Genomic DNA, 23,841 nt, shown 5'->3' on the forward strand with positions numbered 1-23,841 from the left:
TGGTATCAGGTGTCCTATCTTCTGAGTCATCTCTTATTTTCTTGGTGCATCTAGTTAAAGGTTTCTCAATTCTGTTTTCAAAAAACACCTCTTGGAGACTAAAAAAAACATCAAACTATTTCATTTCTTTCCACTCTGATCCTTGTTCTTTGTTTCCCTTTCATTAATTTGGTGCTTCACTTATTCTTTTCTTTCCAGTTCCTTGAGCTATTTGACATAAACAAGCTTCTATTACACTTCCAATTGGGGGTTTTGAATATGACTATATATTCACTTTTACCAGTGAATTTTATGTTTATTTAAAATAGTTTTCAGGTTACTAATTTAGCATCCTTTCATTTCAGCTTTTAAAACCCAAGTACTTCTTGAGGGTAGACTCATGGTGATAAATTCCCTCAACTTTTGTCTATCTAGGAATATGTTAACCCAGCAAAATTGTCATTCAGAAAGGAAGGAGAGAGTAAGTATTCTTTGTTGACAGGTTTTTCTCTTGAGCACAAGCTCTCTTGGCTTGCAAGGTTTCTGCAGAGAATGCTGCCACTAGCCGCATTGAGATTCCATTGTAGGAGTCTTTTTTTTTTTCTGTTGCTGCTTTCAAATATCTCTTGGTTTTTTTGTTGTTGTTGTTGTTTTGTTTTGTTTTTTAGAGCTTGATTACAGTAATATGTCTTGGTGAAGATCTTTCAGGATCTTTCAGCTTCATGTACCTGGATGGCCATCGCTCTCCCCAGATTTGGAAAGTTTTCAGTTCTTTCCCTGCTCTCTTTTCCTTCTAGGACTTCCCTAATGCAAATATTGATTTTCTTGTTGATGCCCAACAGCTCTCTTAGGCCTTCTCATTCCTTTTCATTCTAATTTCTTCATTTTCCTTTGACTTGATAATTTTGAGGGTTGTTTTTTTTAATATGTATGTATTTATTTATTAATTTATACATGAGAGACAAAGAGACAAAAACACGGGCAGAGAGAGAGAGGCAGGCAAGGAGCCTGATGCGGGACTCGATGCCAGGACCCCAGGATCACACCCTGAGCCGAAGGCAGATGCACAACTCCTCAGCCACCCTGGCATTCTGATAATATAGAATTCTTTTGCCTAATTGAGCCTATTGTTCAAGCTCCTTGTTGCTTTTTCCATATCGTTGATTGTGGTGTTAAGGTCCAGATTTTTAGTTCCTTATGATTTCTACTTCTTTGAACTTTTTTGGTCACATACTGTTTTCTTAAATTCATTGCGTTTTCTGAATGCTCTTGAACTTTGAGGAATTTCCTTGAAACACTTATTTTGAGCTCTTTTTCAAATAACTTATGGATAATCATTTCTCTGTTGTCAGTTACTGGAAAATTACACTGTTCCTTAAACAATACTATTTTTGTGGGGTGTTATCTTCTTCATTTTTCTGGTGGCTTTGCATGTCTGTGCCATTGAGGTTGTAGTCACCTTTTCCCACCTTGTTGGACTGGCTTCACTGGGAGAAAGAATTTACCTGGAAGTGGCTTCAAGGGCATCAGCTAGGTGGGATACAGCATCTTTTATTTTGGAGAAGGCACAGTCTTTGTGCAGCTTCATCAGCTGAGTTTGACATTGAGCATAGTGTGGGGATCTTCTGTGGCTAAGACTGTATAGTTCCTACAGGTGGCAGTGGCTGGTAACACTATTGCAGTCCTCAGAGGCTGGGTCTGCTGGGATATTCCTGTTCTTCCCTTTTGCCTGTGGGTGGAAGTTCTTGCTGAGGTTATTTTCTGCTCTTTGCCTTGTACACTGGCACTCAGAGCATTACTCAGAGTGTCACAGAGTTCAAGATCAGGCACATAGGGAACTATCATAGTTCCTGGGGCACAGATGCACTTGCAGCTGTGACACTGGTGTCTGCAGTATACACGTGTGCAGATCTCCTGTAGAACTGGGCTTTAGAAGCTCACCATAGTGACTGGCTGGTGTGGGTCACACAGCAGTGGCAGGGGCCTCGGGCTGGTATCATGTAGTAGCAGCACAGCCTTCATATGTCTCAACTCGGCTCAGAAGGCAGTCACAGGCTGGCAGCACAATCTCATTGGTAGCCTATTAAAATAAAGCTCTATGTCAGGACCTGGGGAACTGAGCTCAGAGCAGTGGCAGCACATCCCCAAGAATGATGGTTCAGAACTGTGATACAAGATGCCTGAGTGTGAAGGCATTGGTAGCCCTTCCCAGCCATGATGTGCCAGATGGTGCCAGTCTGGGAGACCCAAGATGGAGCACAGACCTCTAGCTGCTCTAATCCCACATACAGTAGAATGCTGTGGTGCCTCCCCTCTCAGGGAGTGAGACAGCAGTCACGGAGTTCTCACTGCAGCAATAGCTCTGGGCAGCTACATCAGCTTGAATCAGCATTGGTGAGGACTGGCAAAGGCTGCAAATGTCCACAGGGGTGAGGTTCCTGGGGTTCTTCTGTTTTCCCTTATGCCATATGGTGAACTGTCTCTGAGAGGATCCCTCCAGGTATAAGAGAAATTATCATCATGATTTTCTTTGAACTTGTGCTTTTCCACCTAGGAGTTTCAGTTCGCATATACATCACTGCAGTGTCCATATCTTTAGCTAGGTTGGTTTGATCAACCTTGGATTTATATATAACTAAAACCAAGTGATGCCTGAAATACTATTCTAAATTACAATATAGGAAAACCTACATTGTTGAATCAGTAAAGTCCTTTTGAACTCCTAAATGGATTCAGATTTTTTATCTTGAAATTTTTTACTCTTGGGGATCTATTTTTTTCTTAACACTTAGTAACAGTATAGTTTTAGGCTAGTTGCTTTTGGGTCTATAAATCTGTTTTCCTATCAAATGAGAATAACTTATCTATTTCTTAGAAGCATCATGAGGATTAATAATGTGGAAAGAACCTTGCCCAGTGCTTAACATAGTTACTTTATAAATGGGCGTTCCTTTCTCTATATACCTCAACTGGTTTGTCACTGCAGTGACTTGACTTTGAGTTAGCTTCTTCCACAACTTAAGAAATATACTAGTTTATTTTCTCTTGGACTTAATCATCATCAGTTTTCAAAAATATATCATTCTAAATCTTTTAGTTGGAAAAAAAAATCTTTAGTTGGGCAGTAAAACTGAATGACCTCTTTCCCCCACTATTGAATGAAATTAAACTGAACTAAGTAAGGCTAATGAATAATCCCAAATTCAGAAATGAAAATAAACACCAAAAAAAAAAAGAAAATAAACACCAATATGTGTGCTCATAACCTAAAAAGAATCAGATAGCTGACATATACAAAGCGTTACACATGAGCTTTAGAGCAAATTCATAGTTCTATTTTTTTGTATCCCTTTTATGGGGGAAAGTATTTGGATATGTATGTCATATTCAGGGACTTTTTTTTTTACAAGTTTTAAAAATAAAATTTTAGAAGTAGGTTATAAGGTAGATTGATGTGACCAAAGATATGAAACAAAAGAATATTAGAATATTTTGAGGTATCAGAAACTCAGCTGGCTGCCCAGGAAGCAGGACCTGCACATCAGAGTGCCCACAGTGGGGGCTGCTTAGCCCCAGCAGCAGGGCATATGTAACCCACCCAGGGGCCACCCAGGAGCTCCTTGTTCTGCTGAACAGGAGGGAATTGGACCACAACACCACTACTTTCAAGAGCAGAAGGTATAGATGACCTTACCAACTGCATAGAAACAATTGAGGAAAGAGGACTATCTCCCAAATGAAAGAACAAGATAAAACTACAGAAAAAGAGCTAAACAGAATGGAGGTAAGCAATCTACCTGATAAAGAATTCAAAACAATGTTCATAAAGATACTAACGGAACTTTAGAGAGGAGTGGGTGAAATTTGTGGAAACTTCATCAAAGAGATAGAAATTATTAAAAAAAAAAAAAAGCAAAAAACCCCACAGGAGATGCAGTAACTAAAATGAAAAAAATGAAAAATACACCAGAGAGAATTAATGTAAGAACGGATCAGCAGTCTGAAGGACAGTAATAAAAAAGCAACAATGCTGAATAGCAAAAAAAAATTAAAAAGTGAGGCTGGGTTAGGAGACCATCATCAGCCATAGTAGTAATCTCATTGTAGCGGCCCCAGAAGGAGAGAAACACGGAGGAAAAACCTACTTGAAGAATTAACAGCTGAAAATCTACCTAATATGGAGAGGGAAACACATCCAGGTCCAGAAAGCACAGCGATCCCCAAACAAGATGAACCCACAGAGATCTACAACAAGAATGTAATAGAGAATCTGAGAAGCAAGAGGAAATGGAAGCAGTTGCATACAAGGGGAACCCTATAAGGCTATCAGCTCATTTTTTCAGCACAAACTTTGCAGGCCCGAAGGGAGAGGCTTAATATATTCAAGCTGAAAGGAAAAAACTTAGACCCAAGAATACTCAACCCAGCAAGGCTATCATTAAGAATTAAAGAAAAGATACAGTTTCCCACACCAACCAAAGTTAAAGTCATTCCTCACCATTAACCAGCCTTACAAGAAATGTTAAAGGGACTCCTTTAAGTGGAAAAAGGCCACAACTAGAAGAAAATTAGGAAAGGAAAAAGTTTCATTAGTAAACACAAAGACTATAGTCAGATGTCTTCCTAAACTGCTAAATATAGTAATGTTGGTATCAGCCTAGATTCAAATCCCACCTCTTATTTACTCAGTTGTGTGACGTTGGGCAAGTTCCTAATCTGATTTCTCCTCCCTAAAACGGACTTACTATCTACTTTACATGGTTATTCAAGAATAAATTGACCACGTCATTGTTAGAAAAAGGTGGCACAGAGCTTACTCAATTTTCTTCAGGATGCTGAATTCTACGTAGATGGTAGTTGAAATGATAGACAGATTTGTGTATTACACACAATGGGATTTGTTTTGTTTTTCTCTTGTTCTTTCTTCTCCCTCACCCCTCCCCTGATAAAATTACAAGCAACCCGGTTTGGGCAAAGGATATACATTTATATTTTTTTAAAAGAGCACTTTAAATGCTATTTCTTTTAAGTCAATAAGATATATTGACAGCCATCTTTTGCCTGATTATAATGTGCATTTGTGCAACCTTTGAGAATATTCATCAGTCATCCGAAAGTGCCTTTTGTTCAATTCAGTTTTCTTTCTTTCCCTTAAATGGTAACATTTTCATCTTGCTGCTTCCCTTCTTGCCCTGTGGTCACTGCCATTCTTCCCTTGCTGTCCCATGGTCAGCGCTGTTTCTTGTAGGCCACCCCCGCCGTAGTTTCTCTGAGTCCTGCCACCCTGTTTTGTAGCTTTTCTATCCTGTAATACAAGTGGTTCTGCAGCACAAGCATAAATTAACTACTCTTTTGTTTACAAAGCTTTTTTGTTTTTTTGTTCTTTTTGGGTTTTGGGGGGTTTTAAGATATTTATTTATTCATGAGAGACACAGAGAGAGAGAGGCAGAGACATAGGCAGAGGGAGAAGCAGGCTCCATGCAGGAAGCCCAGTGCAGCACTCGATCCTGGGACTCTTGGGACGATGTCCTGAGCCAAAAGCAGATGCTCAACCGCTGAGCCACCCAGGCATCCCTACAAAGCTTTTTTGGTTGAACCACGGTGCCTGAAATGGAGTACCTTGTTGGAACGTGAAGTTAGGACTAGCTGGCATAACTGTAACATAGGTCCTTGGGCAGCCAGTTGTGTCAAGCCTGGTGCTAGCCTGAGGCTATGGAATCCTTAATGCAGGAGCCCACATCTACTGGGGAATCAGATGATATACTAAGGCAAAGAGGCCAAGGAACGCTGAAACATGGAAATGTCGAAGGATAAAAGTTGCATACTTTTTTCTATGGGTTATATTAAATTGCAGCCATACATTATTAATTTTTAATAATAAGATTAGGTAAAGTATAATACAACATTTAGTAAAAAGGAGTTTATTATTTGACTGAAACAAATGACATTAAATCACCTAGATCTCAATTTTATTCTCTATTCCCAAGGAACTTGACTTTCTTATACCTACTACAGTTCTAAGTGCTGCCATGCTCCCACCACCACCACCTGTACCCCCATCTCCTCACAAGTTGTCTCCTGCCTCCTCTGTAAATTCCTGGGATTTACTTTCCTCCTGCAGCACAGTTTCACTAGTGACAAGACTTGCTAGGCTCTCCCTATTATTCCCTTGTCTTTTAGAACAGAAACCATGAATTCGGTGCAAATGGTGAGCTTATCAGGAAATTACTTTACTGTAACTTTGGCTCTCCTTTATCAGCACTTTTTTACATTGAGTTATTCCTTCTCTGCCACTTGACACTTTTTACAATCTGTTGATTTAAAACTTATTTTTAAAACACAGCTTTTCCCCCTTTCAAGCATTTTAAAACACATTGTAACTGCATTTGAATATTTACATGGTAACTGCTTGAGATCACAACTGGCATCCCCTTTTGTACTCTTTCCCCCCCTCCCTCCCCCGCTATTCCCCATTCTGAGCTTTAAAGCCTCTGGAAATCTGTTTATGTTCATCTGGTTAAGTTATCAATGTGTCCAAGCTCTAGAGCACTACCTAGGTCTGCATGACTGGTCAGCAAATGGTCCTCACTGGTATTTCTTCTGCTCTTTGTACCAAGGTATCATGGTATCTCTACTTCCATCGTCTCTCAGGAATTCGTTGTTTAACTACTAGATATCCTAAGCTTCATCTACTTTCAGACTTTTTAAAGAATTTGTCTGATACTTTATTTGGTATGATTCAAGAATAAAGTAACATCAAAATTGTCTCTTCTGATCAGGGGTATAGTAAAAGTCTTTGGTATATTATGAACATTGCATTACAGTCTAATTTTAAAATACTGTCTACATTTTGTGCATAATCACTGGGTTGGTAGTTATTGTCGTTCTACAGAATGTCTGTGCTTAAGATACTCATAGGTATCTTAAAAATATGTTGGAATGTTTATGCTTGAGGTTAATCATGTTTGAGTGAAGAAGGTTGTTTTCCTCATTGCTGTTTGCGTACTTTGTATGGCCAGTTAGCTTCTTCTGGGGGTGGAAGCTGAGTCTCTACTTATGTTAAGAGATCAGACTGTTTCTATCAGGTGGATATACATGATAACCCCCAAAACAAGAAAACCAGTGCAGAGAATTGTGCCTGTCATCTCGTGGCCAAAGAGTGTTGAGGTTTTAGCTGTGACTTAACTAAACAAATGAATTTTCTACCTTCTAAACTGATCAAAGTTAGGCTTACAAAGCTTGAATATTTTCACAGGTACCTGTAAACAAGTTCTTTACTCTCTGTGCCTCAAAGTAGTGGTAACTAGAAAATTTGGTATTAAGCCTTCACTTTTAAAAATTGTACATTTTTAATTATCTCCAATGATTCTTTGCCTTTTTGTCAAGTCCAGTTTTTCTTCAAATGAGAAAGCATCTGCTTACAAGGTTTAAGACTTTAAAACCTTAACTTCTTTATATCCTTTCTGCTAGAGTACTTGCTACATCCCAAAAGAACAACTCCATTTTATTCTGGATTATAGAAGCTTGTACATCTTGTTCTCCATGACAAGACTTTGTTTTTAAATTATCTAATTCCTGAAAAGGATATTGTTACAAAGTTGATTTAAAGCTGAAACAGTCTCCAGGAATGAGTAAATGGGTAAAGAAACTCAGGCATTGCACATTTAAGGGAATGAATTTGCTTGTTAAAACTGATTTCAATGGCCCTACACGCCTTTTTTTGTGTGTCAAGTGCTATTGCATCATCCAAGCTTGGGCCCTTTCCCAATGCTATTTCCTCAGCAAGCCCAAGAAAAGGAATATTTTCCATAAACTAGTCTTCATCAACCCTTTGATTCTGTTCTGAATTTCAACTTTTGAATTTTTCCCATTAAATCCATGGCTTTTATTTAAATCAAGTTCTTTATAGGGGTAGCTCATGTCTTATACTATCAGATAGCATAATAACATAATAACAGCACATAATAAACATTCTCTCAAAAAGAACATTATCATTGACATTATAATTAAAGGAATTTGTTGGTAAAGACTTACTCTAATTCAATTTGTTAAAGGGAATCTAAAGGTTCACATTTTTAATCAAAGATATACCTAACTTGCTAAATAATTATCACTTTAAATAGAAAAACACTTTTATCATTGAAATATATAAGCCTGTTTAAGGAGTAATTTGACTTTAAATCTGTGCCTCTGTTCCCAAGAAAACTAAAAGAAGAGAGCATCTAATAATAGGCACAGTTGCCTCTTAGGTGATTTTTTTCATAGCATTTCTTGAAGCAAACTCTTATTCTAAGATGCTAATGCTTTTTTTTTCCCACCCAGATAATGGATTCATACCTGATTCACTTCTAGAAGATGTGATGAAAGCATTGGACCTTGTTTCAGATCCTGAATAGTAAGCAGTAGGAAGTATTATTTAACTGATTCAAAAAGATTTCCATTAAATTTAAAACATTACATTTTTGCCTTTTTAAAAAAGTCTAAACCTGCATAGAGGAAGCTTAGTCTTTTATATAAAGAAAGATTTAGGAAGAAATCAAACTGATGAGTATAGCAAAGACTCAGCATACTGAAAATGCTCCTTTCCCCACTATTTTTCTTGCTACAAAATCTTTTCCATTTTTTAAAATTTTGTGCATAGGTGAAAGTAATGACAGTTATCTGTAATGTCTGTATTGCTAGTTGCCCGTCTTAGAAAGCCAGCAAGTTTCTGACTTCATGTTAAAGATGAAGACATTGATCAGAGACACTGGACATTCTGTATCATTAAATTGGCTAAAACCTTTGTGAGCAGCCCCAGTATGTTAGAGAATTTAGTTTACAGAACTGTCAGATGTTAATATCATGTCTTCTTCATTCTTTTATATTTTGTACATTGATACATCTATAACTTCTTTCATAAATTTGTGCTTTTTGTTATCCATGACAAAATCTTTCTCATTAAGAGGATATATTTTTGTATTTGAGCAATCGATATAAAGATCACCTATGATCTATGCTAACTTTTCCTTTTTCTGCCCTGTTTTTTTAGTCTGAAAAGTTATGTGATGAACAGATTTGAGCTTACAAAACACTGAAGGAAAGGATTCACAAAAGCATCATCAAACATAATATAGTCCTTAGAACTTGATCCTATTCTGTTTTTAAATAGTTTGTTTCATACTTTCAAAGAAAATACACCAAACATTTTCAAATTGCTCACATTTGAATTAGTTTGTCCAACTCTTACTACCTAGAGCTCTGATATTATGCATTATTAATAGACAGTTGTTTCCAACTTAAAGAGGAGGAAGTCAATTCAGAGAGTTGAACTTGTCATAATTATATATTTTGGAATTACGGTTTTTGTAAAATTTTTTTAACAGTTTTCCAAGTAAAGACCATCTTGTTTATATCACTGTAATATGCAAAAGAGAATTAAACTCCAGTAATTCTGGTTATTCACAATTCTTTTTTTTTTTTTTTAATTTTTATTTATTTATGATAGGCACAGAGTGAGAGAGAGAGAGAGGCAGAGACACAGGCAGAGGGAGAAGGAGGCTCCATGCACCGGGAGCCGGACGTGGGATTCGATCCCGCATCTCCAGGATCACGCCCTGGGCCAAAAGCAGGCGCTAAACCGCTGCGCCACCCAGGGATCCCTGGTTATTCACAATTCTTAAGAGAAAAAGGAAGAAAAGTTTTTTTCTCAAATTCTTACATATATGGCTATATATCACCTACTTTTCATTTTTTTAATCAGAATACATAAAATACCTTCAATTATAAAGTTAGTCCAGTTGAGTTAGATTGTTTTTTTAGAAGTAGCTGACAAATTGGACTGAGTTCTTCATTCTGTGTTTTGGCCTAGTCACATTTATGCTATGTGATGGCCTATAAACTAGCAGGGCCACATTAGGATTAATGAATTAAATGCATTAAATATGACCTTGCCTTCATATCCTAACCCGCAGCCCATACTCAGACCCGCTCAACTGTCATATCCTTTGCATGTTGCATAACAAGGAATAGTTAACCTGGCATGTACGATTTGGGAGAGAACATGGAAAATGAAAATTTTCTGCAAAGGCCGTTTTCATTTTTACAACTCTTGCCTACTTTCTAGTCACACATAACCCCTTTCACCAGCCTTGGCTCCACCTAAATGGCAAGGCTAAGCAAAGCACTGTTCACCATAGGCTGCTCCCAGAATAACATAGTATGTGCCACTCATTGCTTTCACTAGGCCTCAGCTCTCCAACAATAGTCTTTCCTCTTCACTCTTCAGGTTACATTATCTAAGAATTTTAAGCTACCTTCACATTTGGTTTCTGAAAGTAGCCTTTTGGGAGATGTTTTTGATTACCTGACAGACCACTGCCTTTTTTTCCTCTTTGAGCTTAAAAACCAAGGTTTAAGTTAAATGCCTCATTTGCTTCATAGGTGTATGCCTGAATTTAACAAGAAGAATGGCCTTTGGGAGGTTATAAGCCTGCGTTTACAAGCCAAGCTTTTTAAAATTACTTTACCTAATAAGGGACAATGTTCCAAAGTCATCATCATAATTTAAATTCTAAATAGTAACAGAGTACTCTGGTTTAAAAATACCCAAGTTTTGGCAAATTAGATGTCATTCCTGTGTATTTGTCATTAAGGGTCTAAAAAGAACAGCTCTTAAGATTTTTGGCAGGCAGATGTGTTATAGTACTAGTAATTTAATCTTTATGAAAGAAGGAAAATAAGCTTTTTCTCCTTTGGTATCCACTGTTTTTCTTTTTTTTTTTTTTTTTCCTCCCATAGTATAAATCTCATGAAGAATAAATTAGATCCAGAAGGATTAGGAATCATATTATTGGGTCCATTCCTTCAAGAATTTTTTCCCGATCAGGTAACATAGTTGAAGAAATAAATCTACTTAATGTTTTGTTCTGTTGGGATGAGCTTTTTGTGATTATTTCAGCACTTCTTTCCTACTCATGTAAGATGTTCTAACATGCACATAGAAGACGAAGAAAGCACTGTTATGATGTAAATATTTTCCCATACAGAGAGGATAGAAGGGTATGCGTGCTATAATACAATAATGCAAAATATCTGAGGAGGAGGTGGTGGAAGAGTGTACATACACCAGTATACACACACTATGGTACTGTTTCTCTAAAGGAAGGATAATATTCAGAAATATGTGTAATAAAAAGAGAAAGATCCTCTTTATCCACCTGAACCCTATTTTCCTTCTCTCGGGTCACTGTTATCATAGATGGTATGTATCTTTTTTGGAGCTTTGAATATATTTAAATAAATAGAGAAAGTAAAGGAGTCCGTAAGTAGTGGAGATGACAAAGTTCCAGGAGAATTTTAGAGTAAAAGGAGAACCTCTGAGTGGAGCTATGCTATTTCATATTAGGACATGTCTTCTAACTGGGCTTTGATAGGAGCTAGTCTCAATCTCCTGAGTTACATCTACATCATTGACAAAGCCAATTATTTTCTTCATGTTTCCTAGCTCAGTGAAGGACTTTACTGCTAAACCAGATGCTTTAGGCCAGGCATATTGGGATCATTTCCTCAGATACCATCATGGTTTAAGTTAAAGATCATTGTTTTAATAGAAATGCCAATTTCTGTATTGCCTCTCTTATAGAGAGGCCAAGCAGCAAAGTGACAGAGGGAAAATGTCAGGATATATCTTAATTGAAACCTGAAATACCAAATTATTATCTTTAACAGAATAGACAATGTTACACTTAATCTTGGTAATTAAAAGAGAGCCCATATTTTCTAAATCTGGATCTGTTATGGTTGGTGTTGAGTAAAGAAAGTGAGGTAAATTCAAAAAGTATATCACAAGATAGCTAGACTTCTTTAAATTTTAGTAAATGCTTCATGAAAAAAATAAAATTACTGGATTGTGATGTCCTGTTCACACTCCCAACTACTAGGGTTCTTTCAGAGTTCTTTTTTGGAATATAACAATGTGTTTTACATATCTTATAAGTGTTGAGTAAATTTATAGCATTAAATTAAAAATTACAGCACTGATTTTAGGGGCAGATTTTGAAAAGTGCTTGGGAAATATAAAAGTGGGATAGTTACCACCTCTTTTGGAAATCTGCATGTTAGATGTAATTCATCACAAGATAGTACTTGTAATTATCCTAAGAACTTACTAGTTCAAGAAACAGTTTTTTATGTTGTATTCCTTGAGCTAACTGAAGAGAATTTTAGTCCCCTGGTCTTTCCAAGTGTAATCTGCAAAAGCTGGTTAGAAATGCAAGTCTTCAGTTCCCTTCCCAATCAAACACCCTCCAGAGGAAGACCTCACATTCCCGCCTACTCACATGCTCAACTTTCTGTCACACCTCTTTGATCATACCCCACACCACTGAGGTCCTCTGTATAACGCTTTGTACCAACAGACCAATTTAGTGAAACTCAGTAAAGTTGCAAAACTGGGTCAGAAGGACAGCCAGGAGAATATATATCTAACTTCTGTAATCTCTACAAATGCTTAAAGTAGGTGCTAGGGAAGAGCATTTCTTGGCCTCAAGGAGAGAAATACAGAGAAGCATTTCAAGGCAATTTGTTTATAAGAATCGCAGAGCAACTGCCATCTTTTAAGCCCATAACTATGCATTGGCTACTGTGTGCCTTATAAATTAGGTACTATTCTCTGCCGCCGCCCCCCACCCCCCCATTTTGGCAATGAGGAAATTGAGGCTTTAGAGCATTTCAGAAAACCGCTTGAGGTCAGACAGCCAGACAGTGGCTAAGGAGTCCAGGGTCGGTAGTTCGCCAGTGTGTTACAACCACCTTCTGTTGATATTTTAGCATTTTGTGCCAACTGTTAATAACTGGAACTAAAGAATATAAGTTGTGTATCCATTCCAGTAAAATAAAGTATATTAACTCTGATAATAGCTCATTAACCAAGAAACTAATTCCATCAACTCATGTATACAATTAAGAAAATGACCAAGTTACTGATTTTTCTGTTTTATAAAGCATTTTGATAGATAACAAGAAAGCAAAAGCTTAGATCTCTTTTCTCAATTTTCAAGGGGTTTTAAAAAAATGAATATGCAAAGAGCCAACAACAAAAAGTCTTTTCATGGGAAAATGACTAATAGGTTTGCCTAAAACAGAAAATTCAGACAATTGAGTAGTAAAGGTAGATTAGGTTCTGTATTTTAGGATTCTTGGTTGCAGATGACAGCCTGAAATGACTGAAGTGGGAGGGCAAGGAAAGAACTGCAAGGAATAGCTTATAGGAGTTCAAGAACTGAAGCAGCAAGCCTCCTACAAAGATGGAGCCACCCTTGCCAACAGCTCTCTTCTCTTAGTTCCAAAAAAATGGAACAAATTCTGAGGAGGAGCAGGACCAGCTTTTGTCCCACATGCATCCTCGTATTAATCAAAGAGAAATCACTGGAGCCTGGTACCTTTTTGGTGGGGCCAGACCATGAATGACCTTAAAGCCAAGTTAAGAGAATTGAACTTGATCTTTAGCTAACTGGGAACAAAGGTTAAGGCAGTAGGAATAACAAATTTAATAAAATAGTAATTTAATAATATCCAATAAAGACTCCAAGCACTATAATTTTGCATTTTCATTCCCATAAGGCTCTTATCACTACCTAAAAACTGACAATATTTAGATGGGGGAGAAGGGTGGAAACCCCTAAACCGATATTGTGAGCCAAATGGAAAATACTGGTACCTAGATGTTGTTTGCAGGCTGACGAAAAGTGACATTACTGCTCTTATGTATTTACTGAGAGGAACAAATTATTTACAACCAGGAATAAAAAAGAGGTAAGATTTTAGGAAATATTTTTGTGTTTTTGAACCCTGTCCTTTAAAAAAATACTTCTCCACTTTCTTCTTTTCCCCAGAAGCAACTCTTTTAGTTTTAGGTTTTCTAGTAGATAAAGTCTTAAGGCTTCTTGCTTTATCAAAAGATTGCCCAACCAAAGGGTAAGGATTTAAGAAATCTGCATTTTCCTTTCAACTGCTAATTATAAATTGCCTATCATAAAAATATAATTTAAAATTCTAATATTTTATTTATAATAGGGTTCCAGTGGTCCAGAGTCATTTACTGTCTATCACTACAATGGATTGAAGCAGTCAAATTATAATGAGAAGGTATGGTCTTTCAGAGTAATTTGTCTTTATCTTAATTGGTAAATATGAGTATATATAACAAGGTTTGATTCCCATAAAATATTCCGAGTCTCTATTCTATTTATAATTACAATATATTTTAGAACAGGTTATGTTTTGATTTGATCAGTATATGTTAGTCATTGAGAGCTGCATTGGAGTTTTGGGACAATAATTTCACCAGGACAAAATAATTACATGTCCATGCATTTTGTTGTACATACATCTTGGCTGTACAGATTTTTTTTTAATTTTTTTTTTATTTATTTATGATAGTCACAGAGAGAGAGGCAAAGACATAGGCAGAAGGAGAAGCAGGCTCCATGCACCAGGAGCCCGAAGTGGGATTTGATCCCGGGTCTCCAGGATCGCGCCCTGGGCCAAAGGCAGGCGCCAAACCACTGCGCCACCCAGGGATCCCTGTACAGATATTTTAAATCAGGTTTTGCCTATCATATAGGTCCTGTTTTATCTGATAATTGTAATAACTGGAATTAAATTCTTTATGGGCGATTTTTCAGAAAAGGAAATTGTGCTGTGGGGAGTTGATAACGTGAGTTGTAGTTTTATTATACCAAATTTATTGCATCACAACTAGAAAGTACTCTTAATGAAAATAAAGATGCAAATGTGTTTTTATGGAAACCCCCAGTTAAAGCCAGTAAAGTTGTTTCTTTGGGCTATTAGTCAAATAGCTTAGCTTTTATATTGGAAGAACATAACTATAATCGTGTACCAAACACTGAATATATAAAAATATAGATACTTTAGAGGAAAGCAGTCTGTATTTAACATATCCCTACAAAGAGAAATTAATGACTGACTTACGTAATGTACACAGTGAGCCCTTACAATGAGTTAGGGAATTAGTATATTTTATTTCATAGAGAGTTCTGAAAGTTTATTATTGCAAATTAAATCAGAATAAAACTGGTTTCCAATATCCACCTGCCCATGTACGTTTTGTATGATCATCACCACTGTACATAAACACCTGGGCTAGTTTTATCTGCCAGGCTTCTTCTACTTATCTGTTTATGTCCTGATACCCTTAATTTTTTCTCCATGATTTCTCATGAGTACTGACTGAGTACACATGAATAGCATTTCACAGTTATAATAGTAAATTTATGACAAACATTCAGTTTGCTTCCAGCTCCGGAAACTTACACTTTTAAATGGAAAGAAAATGAAGTCCTCCCCTAAAGGAGGACTCTATTACTGTTACAGCTTCTCCTCTCATGCAGCAGCATGACCATTCCAAGGGCCTCCATATTAAAGCAGTGAGAACTAAATGTTATATAAATATTTTTTCCAACTGGAATATATTAATTAAAGGATGATTTTTCCTTTATAAGAAACAACCTGCATGTATTTTAGGGTTCAAATATGCTCTTTTTTTTTTAATTATGATCTTAAAATTTAAAAGTCAACTGCTAATATACTCTCAGTTAAAATGTATATCACCGTCTTGTTTACAAAATTTCTATTGAAATAAAATTAAGGTTCCATATGAAACAATATGCAGTGTGGTATTTGCTAGCCCATGAGAAATTTTATATCCTTCAATTTGCTAAGAATATCGGTTGATTTTTGTGGCTTTCTTTGTTCAACAGGTAATGTATGTTGAAGGGACAGCCGTTGTTATGGGTTTTGAAGATCCCATGCTACAAACAGATGACACTCCTATTAAACGTTGTCTCCAAACCAAATGGCCATACATTGAATTACTGTGGACCACAGATCGCTCTCCTTCACTAAACTAATTTGCCTAAGTATTTATAAGGAAGATTGTAATAGCAGATGTTGAAAGAGGGATGCAAGACTGGCAGTTGGCTACATTAAGCTATACACTGGTATCACTAATTGTAAATAACAAAACTTTTTCAGTGTTTAAGATATGTTTAAATTATTTGTTTTAAAGCTTTATGTTAAAGGTTACCCTATTTTAACTCTATGTGAAATTTACTAGCAAAATTAAGCTTTAATCCGACTTCATCACTTTTACAGATAATTGGTCATTTATCAAATTATAAACATCCTAATACTCTACAGCATTTGTATACTGAGTATCAAAGTTACTATTTATAAACTTATACATTGGGTTTTTATTTCAATCAGACATTTTATGGTTTCAGTGATTCTGGCTTGCAGTCTATCAGCTTCCACGCTGAAATGTACAAAAGTTAAATCTTTGTTATTTCTTCTCTAAAATCTGGTTTCCATTAGGAATACTGATAAATTATCAACCTGGATTCTTTGCCAATTGGCTTAGCTCTGGCATGTTTATAAAAAGTAGAAACTATAAGGGAACATTACCATTTATTCACTGATATAGAGGATGTATTTCAAAAAATGATAGGTAAGAGAATCTATTTGATAGTCTTAACACTGTTAACTTTTACTGTATTGCCAAATACACTTTTCCAAATTTATCCCAGCAGCCCTATAAGCCAGCTTTCTTGTATATTTATGTGATAAGTGCATGAGAACATCTGTTATTACATTAGTATATTGCATTATTTATTATGATCCTGGTGGATGGTCTAAATAAACACTTTTTTTCTTTAACTGTAGCTTTGCATTTTTTATATTAGTGACTCAAAGGAAACAAATACTTTACAGTGTTTCTGCCCAGCAATCCTGAGAACAGTAACACCCTGGAAAGGAGACCAAACCATATACTGACTTGAGAGTTCTAAATAGCCAGGAACACTAGACCCTGAGCAGACAGTGACAGAAGCCCCATCCTGTGTATTTTAGGGAGAGATTACTGTATTTCACTAAGTTTGTTGCCCAGCAATTTTGAAGTGTGAATAGCCAGAAATACTTTCTTTCCTTCACTTGAGTATTTGGTTTTTGGGTTTGTTTTTGTTTTTGTTTTAATGATTTTATTTATTCATGAGAGACACACAGAGGCAGAGGCACAAGGAGAAGCAGGCTCCCCAGATGCTCAACCACTGAGCCACCCAGGCATCCCAATAAGTGTTAAGTGTCCTCTTAGGAATTTAAGAACTGAATTTTAGGGTGTCTAGGTGGCTCAGGTGGTTAAGCGTGAGTCTTCAGGTAAGGTCATGATCTCAGGGTCCTGGGATTGTGCTCTGCATTGGGCTCCCTGCTCAGTGGGGTGTCTGCTTTTCTCTCTCTCTGCTCCAGCTCTCTGTCTCTCTCAAATAAGTAAACAAAATCTTAAAAAAAAAAAGAATTTTACCTTCAGGTAAAATTAGCTAAATATGTATTTGCTCTGAATTCATTTGGGGTTTTCTTTAAATTTTATTTTTATAGATGTTAACGCTAATATAAGTAGGCTTTAGCATAAGAAAAAAGTAACACAAGACTTTATGTATGCTTTTTGGTGACATTATGTTCAGGCACATGATACTAGCTACTAGAATTACAGCTGTGCGATGTCTTTTTGTTGTTAATCTTAGCTACTTCCAAATGTACATAAAACACATTGTGCTAACTCTGGTCCCAAATTCCATAGGATTATGAAAAAGCATAGATTTTCTCATAAACATTGAGCCTACAAAACAGCATATACTTTTTACGATTGTTATATAACAAACCATCCCAAAAACTTCATGGCATAAAACAATTGTTTTACAAATGGTTATTTTATTCCTCTGTGGCCGAGGAGTATAAACAGAGCACAGTGGGGAGTGCTGGTCTCCTTCTCAATCTGGATACTCAGCTGGGAGACTGGAGGAATCTTTACTCACAGGACTGGACCTTGGCTCTGTCTAAGCAACAGATAGAGGACACTATACATAAAACTCTAGATATGTTTTCTTTACACATGCAAGAGTGGATGACTATATGCTACTATATGCTGGGCCATAAAGCAGTCTAGAAAAACCCCCAAAAGTTTGGAAATTAAGCAGCACACTCCTAAATAACCCAGTGGTTGAAGAGAAAGTGAAAGTTAGAACATGTTTTAACTGAATCATGATGAAAATGAAACAGCAAAAATTACAGATGTAACTAGCAATGCTTAGAGGGAAATGAATGGCTTTAAATATATTATTAAAGGTTTGGAAATTGGAAAGCTAGGATTTCGTCTCAAAGTAAATCAAAGAAAATAAGAGAAAAGGAGTTACATACAAAAGAAAGATTTTGTAGTCCTTCTTCACACCATATACAAAAAATAAAATGATCAGAGGTCTTAATTGTAGAAGCTAAAACCATAAAATTCCCAGAAGAAACAGAAGCCTTCATGACCTTGAGCCCGTAGCAATGGTTTTCTCAAAATACCAAATACAAAAGGATTGTCTGGACTTCACCAAAATTAAAACCGTTGTGTGTGAATGGACCTCATTCAGAAATTCTCCCATAGAATGGGAGAAAAATATTCCAAAATCCTATGTATCATAGGGAATTTGTGTCTAGAATGTGTAAAGAATTCATAATAAAAATAAGTATTTTTCATTGTGCAAATGATTTGAAGACCTGTATCTCCAAAGGTGAAATACAGCTATCCATCTAGTAAACATGAAAAGATGCTCAACATAATTTATCCTTAAGGAAAATCAAATCAAAACCACAAAATACCATTTCACACCTACTAGGATATCTAAAATCAAAATGGGAACTATTGTTGGCAAAGAGGTAGAGAAATTGGGACCCTCACATTGGTGGCGATGTGAAATGGTAAAGTCACTTTAGAAAAATAGTTGGTACAGTTTCTCAAAAAGTTAAATACAGAATTAGCATATCATCCAGCAATTCAATCCTAGCTACATTTACACAAAACATATTTACACAACAGCTTTTTTGTGGGCATTCATAGTGAGTTATTCATACCCAAAAATGGCAACAACCATAAATGTCCATCAAATGATGGGTAAATGTAGTATATACATACAACTGAGTATATTTGACAAAAAAAAAAATACTAATTACTGACATATGCTACAACATAGGTGAAACTGAAAACTTTAAAATAGGATAAAGAACCCTATCACAAAAAAAAACATTTATTATACAATTCAATTTATGTGAAATGTCCAGAATGAGCAAGCCATAGAGACAGCAATGGGATTAGCAGCCCCCAGGGGTTGAGGATAAATGGAGTAGAGGAACATAACCGGAGAATAACTGATACATAATTCTGAATATACTAAAAAACACTGTGAACTGTTAAGAATTTAAGAAAAAGGAAATAGATATATAATAGGAAAAAAGCAAATCCAGAAGTTTATTCATTGACAGAAACTAATAAAATTGATAAACCTTCTAATAAGACTAAGAAAAAAATAAGAATGAAGATGTATTTATACACAATGGCATATTACTCAGCCATCAAAAAGATTGAAATCTTGCCATTTGCAATGATGTGGAGGGAATTAGAGGGCATTATGCTAAGCGAAATAAGTCAGAGAAAGACAAGTACCATATGATCTCACTTGTCAAATTTCAAGAAACAACTGATGAACATAGGGGAAGGGAAGGAAAAAATAAGGTAACAGAGGGAGGCAAACCATAAGAGACTCTTAACTATAGGAAACAAACAGTTGCTAGAGGGGAGGTGAGTTGGGAGCATGAGGCAATTAATTGAGTGACGGACATTAAGGCGGGTACTTGATATACTGACTGCTGGATGTTATATGCAATGGATAAATCACTAAGTTTTACCTCTAAAACTAATAATACATGTTCTGTTAAGTAACTTCAATATAAATAAAATCTAAAATCTGAAAAAATTAGGAAAAGACAAACGATAAATTCTCCAGGTATTTAAGAAATGAGGATATTACTATTATGGCAATAAATTTTAAAAATTAGATGAAATGACTAATTATTTGAAAAATAAAGCAGAACTGATACAAGAAAATCTTAAATCCATTTAAAAAGTTTAATCAATACTTTAAAGCCTTCCCTCAAAGAAAGTTCTTCAGGACTTCACTAGCAAATACTTCCAAACACTGAGAAATAAATAATACAAGTAACCCCAGAAAATAAACAAAAGAATATTTCGTGAACCCAAAATGCACTGAGAGGAGGCCACAACCTGACAAAGACATTACAAGAAAGATTACAACCAAATATTTCCTATGATCACGGACACAAAAATCCTATAAAATAGGAAACCCATGAATAAATCTCTGTGTGTGTACAATGTGCTTATATGTAATACATAACTAGTGAGAATTGCAGAAGCATTAAGATCATTTAATGTTAAAAAAAAACTGATTTAACAGATACAGGTGAAAAAACATTATTTGCTAAGTGTCTGTAACCAATAGAGAAAAGGCATTTGGTACGTTTTCATAGGTAACCTAGACATAAATGTTAAGAACAAGTAAATGGAATAAAAATTTTTTTCTGTAAGCTTTTTAAATAGTTTCCTGGATCTTACATATTTGAAATATTGAAGTTTTGCTAAATGAGTTAAGTTAAATTTATTGAAAATCTATGGGATACCTGGCCTGGCTCAGTCAGTGGAACATGCAACTCTTGACCTCAAGATTGTAGGTTCAAGCCCATATTGGATGTAAAGATTACTTAAAAGTAGCATTTTGTTTTAAAAAAAAGTTAAATTCATTGAAAAATCTAGACCATTTCCCAGTAAAATAATGCAACAATTACTGTACATAAGTTTATCTACTTTTGGCTTCTTAATACAGAGAAAAGATATTGGAAAATAGAAACAGGCATAGGTTTCCAAAAATTATGAAATATATTCATAAATTTGCAAATTTAAAGAATGCTAGTAAAACAGTTTGCAGTCATTTACTTCTTATTTTCAGTAGACATTGGGGTTTCTATGGATTAAGAATTCAAAATAATATACGAATTAAGTCTACTCAAAGTAATAAGGAAATTATCTTTGTATGCCAGGAAAGTAGGATTTGTTTTCAGTAAGAGAATGTATGAGAAATGGAAATACACTTTTTTGTTGTTGAGGGAAAAGAAAGCAATTTTGTCATAAAGTGAATGTGATTATTTAGAGAGGGAAAACAGGACAAAATCAGAATGTAAAAAAGAAAGTTGAGCAAGTATGTGGAAAAGGAATCTTTAATGTGTGGTCAATCTGGCTAAGATTAAAATTATTTTAAAATGAATTCTAAAAAAAATAATAAAAAATAAAAAAATAAAATGAATTCTAATATCAGAAGTAAGCTGGTGTAAATTTAGAACTTGATTTTCTTTCTGTTAAAAAGACAGTATTCTTGGACTTCTGGTCTGCTTTTGGTAACAGATTGTGAAGGTTTATCTTTAAATTATTAAGTTCTGTGATAATCTGTGATCCAATTTAGGCAAACATTTTTAGAACTTTTGACATTTTTTCTCCAAACTTTGCAAAATCAAACTCTAAGAGAAATCTTTTTGACCTGGAATATTCCAGTCGGTTTTGTTAAAGTAACTTGGTTTATTTGATATGTAAATTATATGGGGTAATTAGGTTTATTTGATCTGTACATTATATGGAAAACATTGTCAATAAGTAATTCTAAGCCTCCTTTATATAGTATTTATATAGAACTTCTAAGATTGTAGCGTGAAGTCCATTCTCCTTCTGTAAGAAATAGCCCCTCATTGCCAGACTTTTGCCATTCTGATGTCCTTTTAGTGTGGCAATGGTGTGCTCCTGAGTCAGAAAATAAGATGAGTGAATGATGGCTCTAGCAGTCAGGGCTTTGGGAAACCCAAGATAACCACTTAGCTCTCCCTGGCACCATGACAAACCCCGTTTTTCAGTTTTTGCATTCCTTCGCCCACCATCGTGCACTTAAACGGACTCCAGTTATGAATAGACATTGACAGAGAGAATCCTATAAAATTTTCTGAGTGCTCTACCAACAATGTCTGACCTGTTAGATCCATAATCCTAGAAAAACTGGTTTTGTTCCCAGAGGCTTCAGGCCTCCTTCTGGACCCCCTGAACACCTGTACTTCTACTTCATTCAACTGCCACTTAGTATGAGTTAGCCATATGTTCTTGTTACTGTACATAACAATCCTGGATGGATTGAAGCTTTGTCTGATGCAAGGCTGCTGTCCTCACGGTGGCAAAGAAACTGTTAAGAGAATGTTTCCCACTTGGCATACCTTCCTCAAACTACAGTGATCGAGGCGCCCAGTTCACAGAGCCTATTCTATGAGCCTTAACAAAGACCTAGCAACCTTCTTGGAAAAACCACTGTCCCTCTCATTCTCAATCTTCAGGCAAAGTCAAGAGAACTGATGGGATCCTCAGACTTAAAAGTAGTAAACTTGCCGAAGCTACCAGACTTCCCTGGCCTAAGCTATTGTTTTTAGTCTTGCTGGCTAATAATCAGTATCCCCTTTGGGAAACAAACTCTTTCCACGCAGGACAGCCACTGACAGACCAATGTCTATTGCTATACAACTTTCTGCTGATCTCTTACTATCTCATGCTAACATGACCAGCTGTGATAAATCTTTAACGTCTTATATCAAAGCAGGTCATCAACAGATTAAAGACAACTTCTTGGGTTCCAGTTTAAAGGATCCTGTTGGTCAATAGTGTGAAGCCTGGTGATCGGATATTCTGGAAATGTCATCAGAGAAAAACAGCCCTCAAACCTCATTGGAAAGTACGTTACCAAGTGATCCTGACCACTGACAAGGCTGCAATATTAGAAAGCACTGAGCCTTGGATAAAGATCTCATAGTTGAACAAGTCTTCACCGGGCATCAGGTCCTGAATAGATACTGAAGACCTCCACATCAAGTAGATGAGGAAGAGAAGCAGCTGACATTGGGGTAGACTGCTTCTACCCAAGATGACAGATAACTGAATATTAAAATATTTGTTCTTTCCCGTTACTTTGGCATTGCCCTGGAAAGATAATGCCTTCCTCTCTACCTCCCAGGCCATTGGAACAACACAGAGAACAATATTTGAACCACTGAGAAAATCTACCCCTAACTTTCCACAAGCAAAGTAAGATATCCCATTGATCAACTGCCCTGATGCTACATAATCATGTTAGAAAAGACCTGCTAACAGGTTTTCATGATTCAGGATGCACTCCTGGCTTGTCCCTACTTCCGTGTTTAAAGATAAATGTACATGAGACTATAATCAGGAACTTCATAATTCTTGAAGTTACTGAAAAATCTGCTAAAGCATTAGCTGTCCAATAAAGCTCCTTAGACTTGGCCAAACGTTGTAGTTGGTAACAGGATAGCTCTTGATTATCTTTTAGCTAAGCAAGGAGGAGTCTGTGCTGTGGCTAACATCACTTGCTATATCTGGATTAACACTTCTTGGGAAGTGAAACTCAATTACAGAAGATCACTGAGCAAGCCACTTGGTTTAAAAAGGTGACTCCCTTCAATGGGATCTTGCTTCAGAAGAATCTCCCATGTGTTTTGATTGCATTCTTCAATTGCATTAAGTCAATTTTCCTTTCAGTCCTGATGTCTGCATTGACCTCTACCTGTTGTGGGCTGTGCTTGCTCTCTGTGATGTTAGTGAGACACATGCTGACCACCTCTGAGGGGGAGTGTGACTGCAGAAGGGTGTCAAGGGAGGGTGTTAGCAAAATTGGCCCTGAGCCACTAGTCCCAGGCCAGATACCCAGTGCTGCAGTAGCCGGAGTTGTGGAGTGTGGTAGTGGTAGTAGCCAGGGGTGAGTGACATCTGTGCATCCAGGCCTGGGTGTAGCACATATTCTCTGTGCATAGTGGTGGGGCATGGAGCATAGTGGCTAGAGCACATGGTATCTGCACACATGGCAGCTGGGT

The 23,841-nt window shown here is 36.4% G+C and overlaps 1 protein-coding gene across 4 annotated transcripts in view; it reads left to right on the forward strand.

Moving 5' to 3' along the window:
- The window catches only part of MINDY3 (MINDY lysine 48 deubiquitinase 3), an 84,053-nt gene extending 67,358 nt beyond the window's left edge, over positions 1–16,695 (forward strand). For all 4 annotated transcript variants that reach the window (XM_077897080.1, XM_077897079.1, XM_077897082.1 and 1 more), the window contains 4 exons: positions 8,302–8,374; positions 10,759–10,846; positions 14,035–14,106; positions 15,741–16,695. In XM_077897080.1, coding sequence (XP_077753206.1) covers positions 8,302–8,374; positions 10,759–10,846; positions 14,035–14,106; positions 15,741–15,890 — 383 coding nt within the window. In that variant the 3' untranslated portion in view covers positions 15,891–16,695. The remainder of the gene's footprint in view (positions 1–8,301; positions 8,375–10,758; positions 10,847–14,034; positions 14,107–15,740) is intronic.
- The last annotated feature ends 7,146 nt before the right edge of the window (positions 16,696–23,841 follow it).

This window comes from Canis aureus, chromosome 5 (assembly GCF_053574225.1).
Source record: "Canis aureus isolate CA01 chromosome 5, VMU_Caureus_v.1.0, whole genome shotgun sequence".
Classification (NCBI taxonomy): domain Eukaryota; kingdom Metazoa; phylum Chordata; class Mammalia; order Carnivora; family Canidae; genus Canis; species Canis aureus.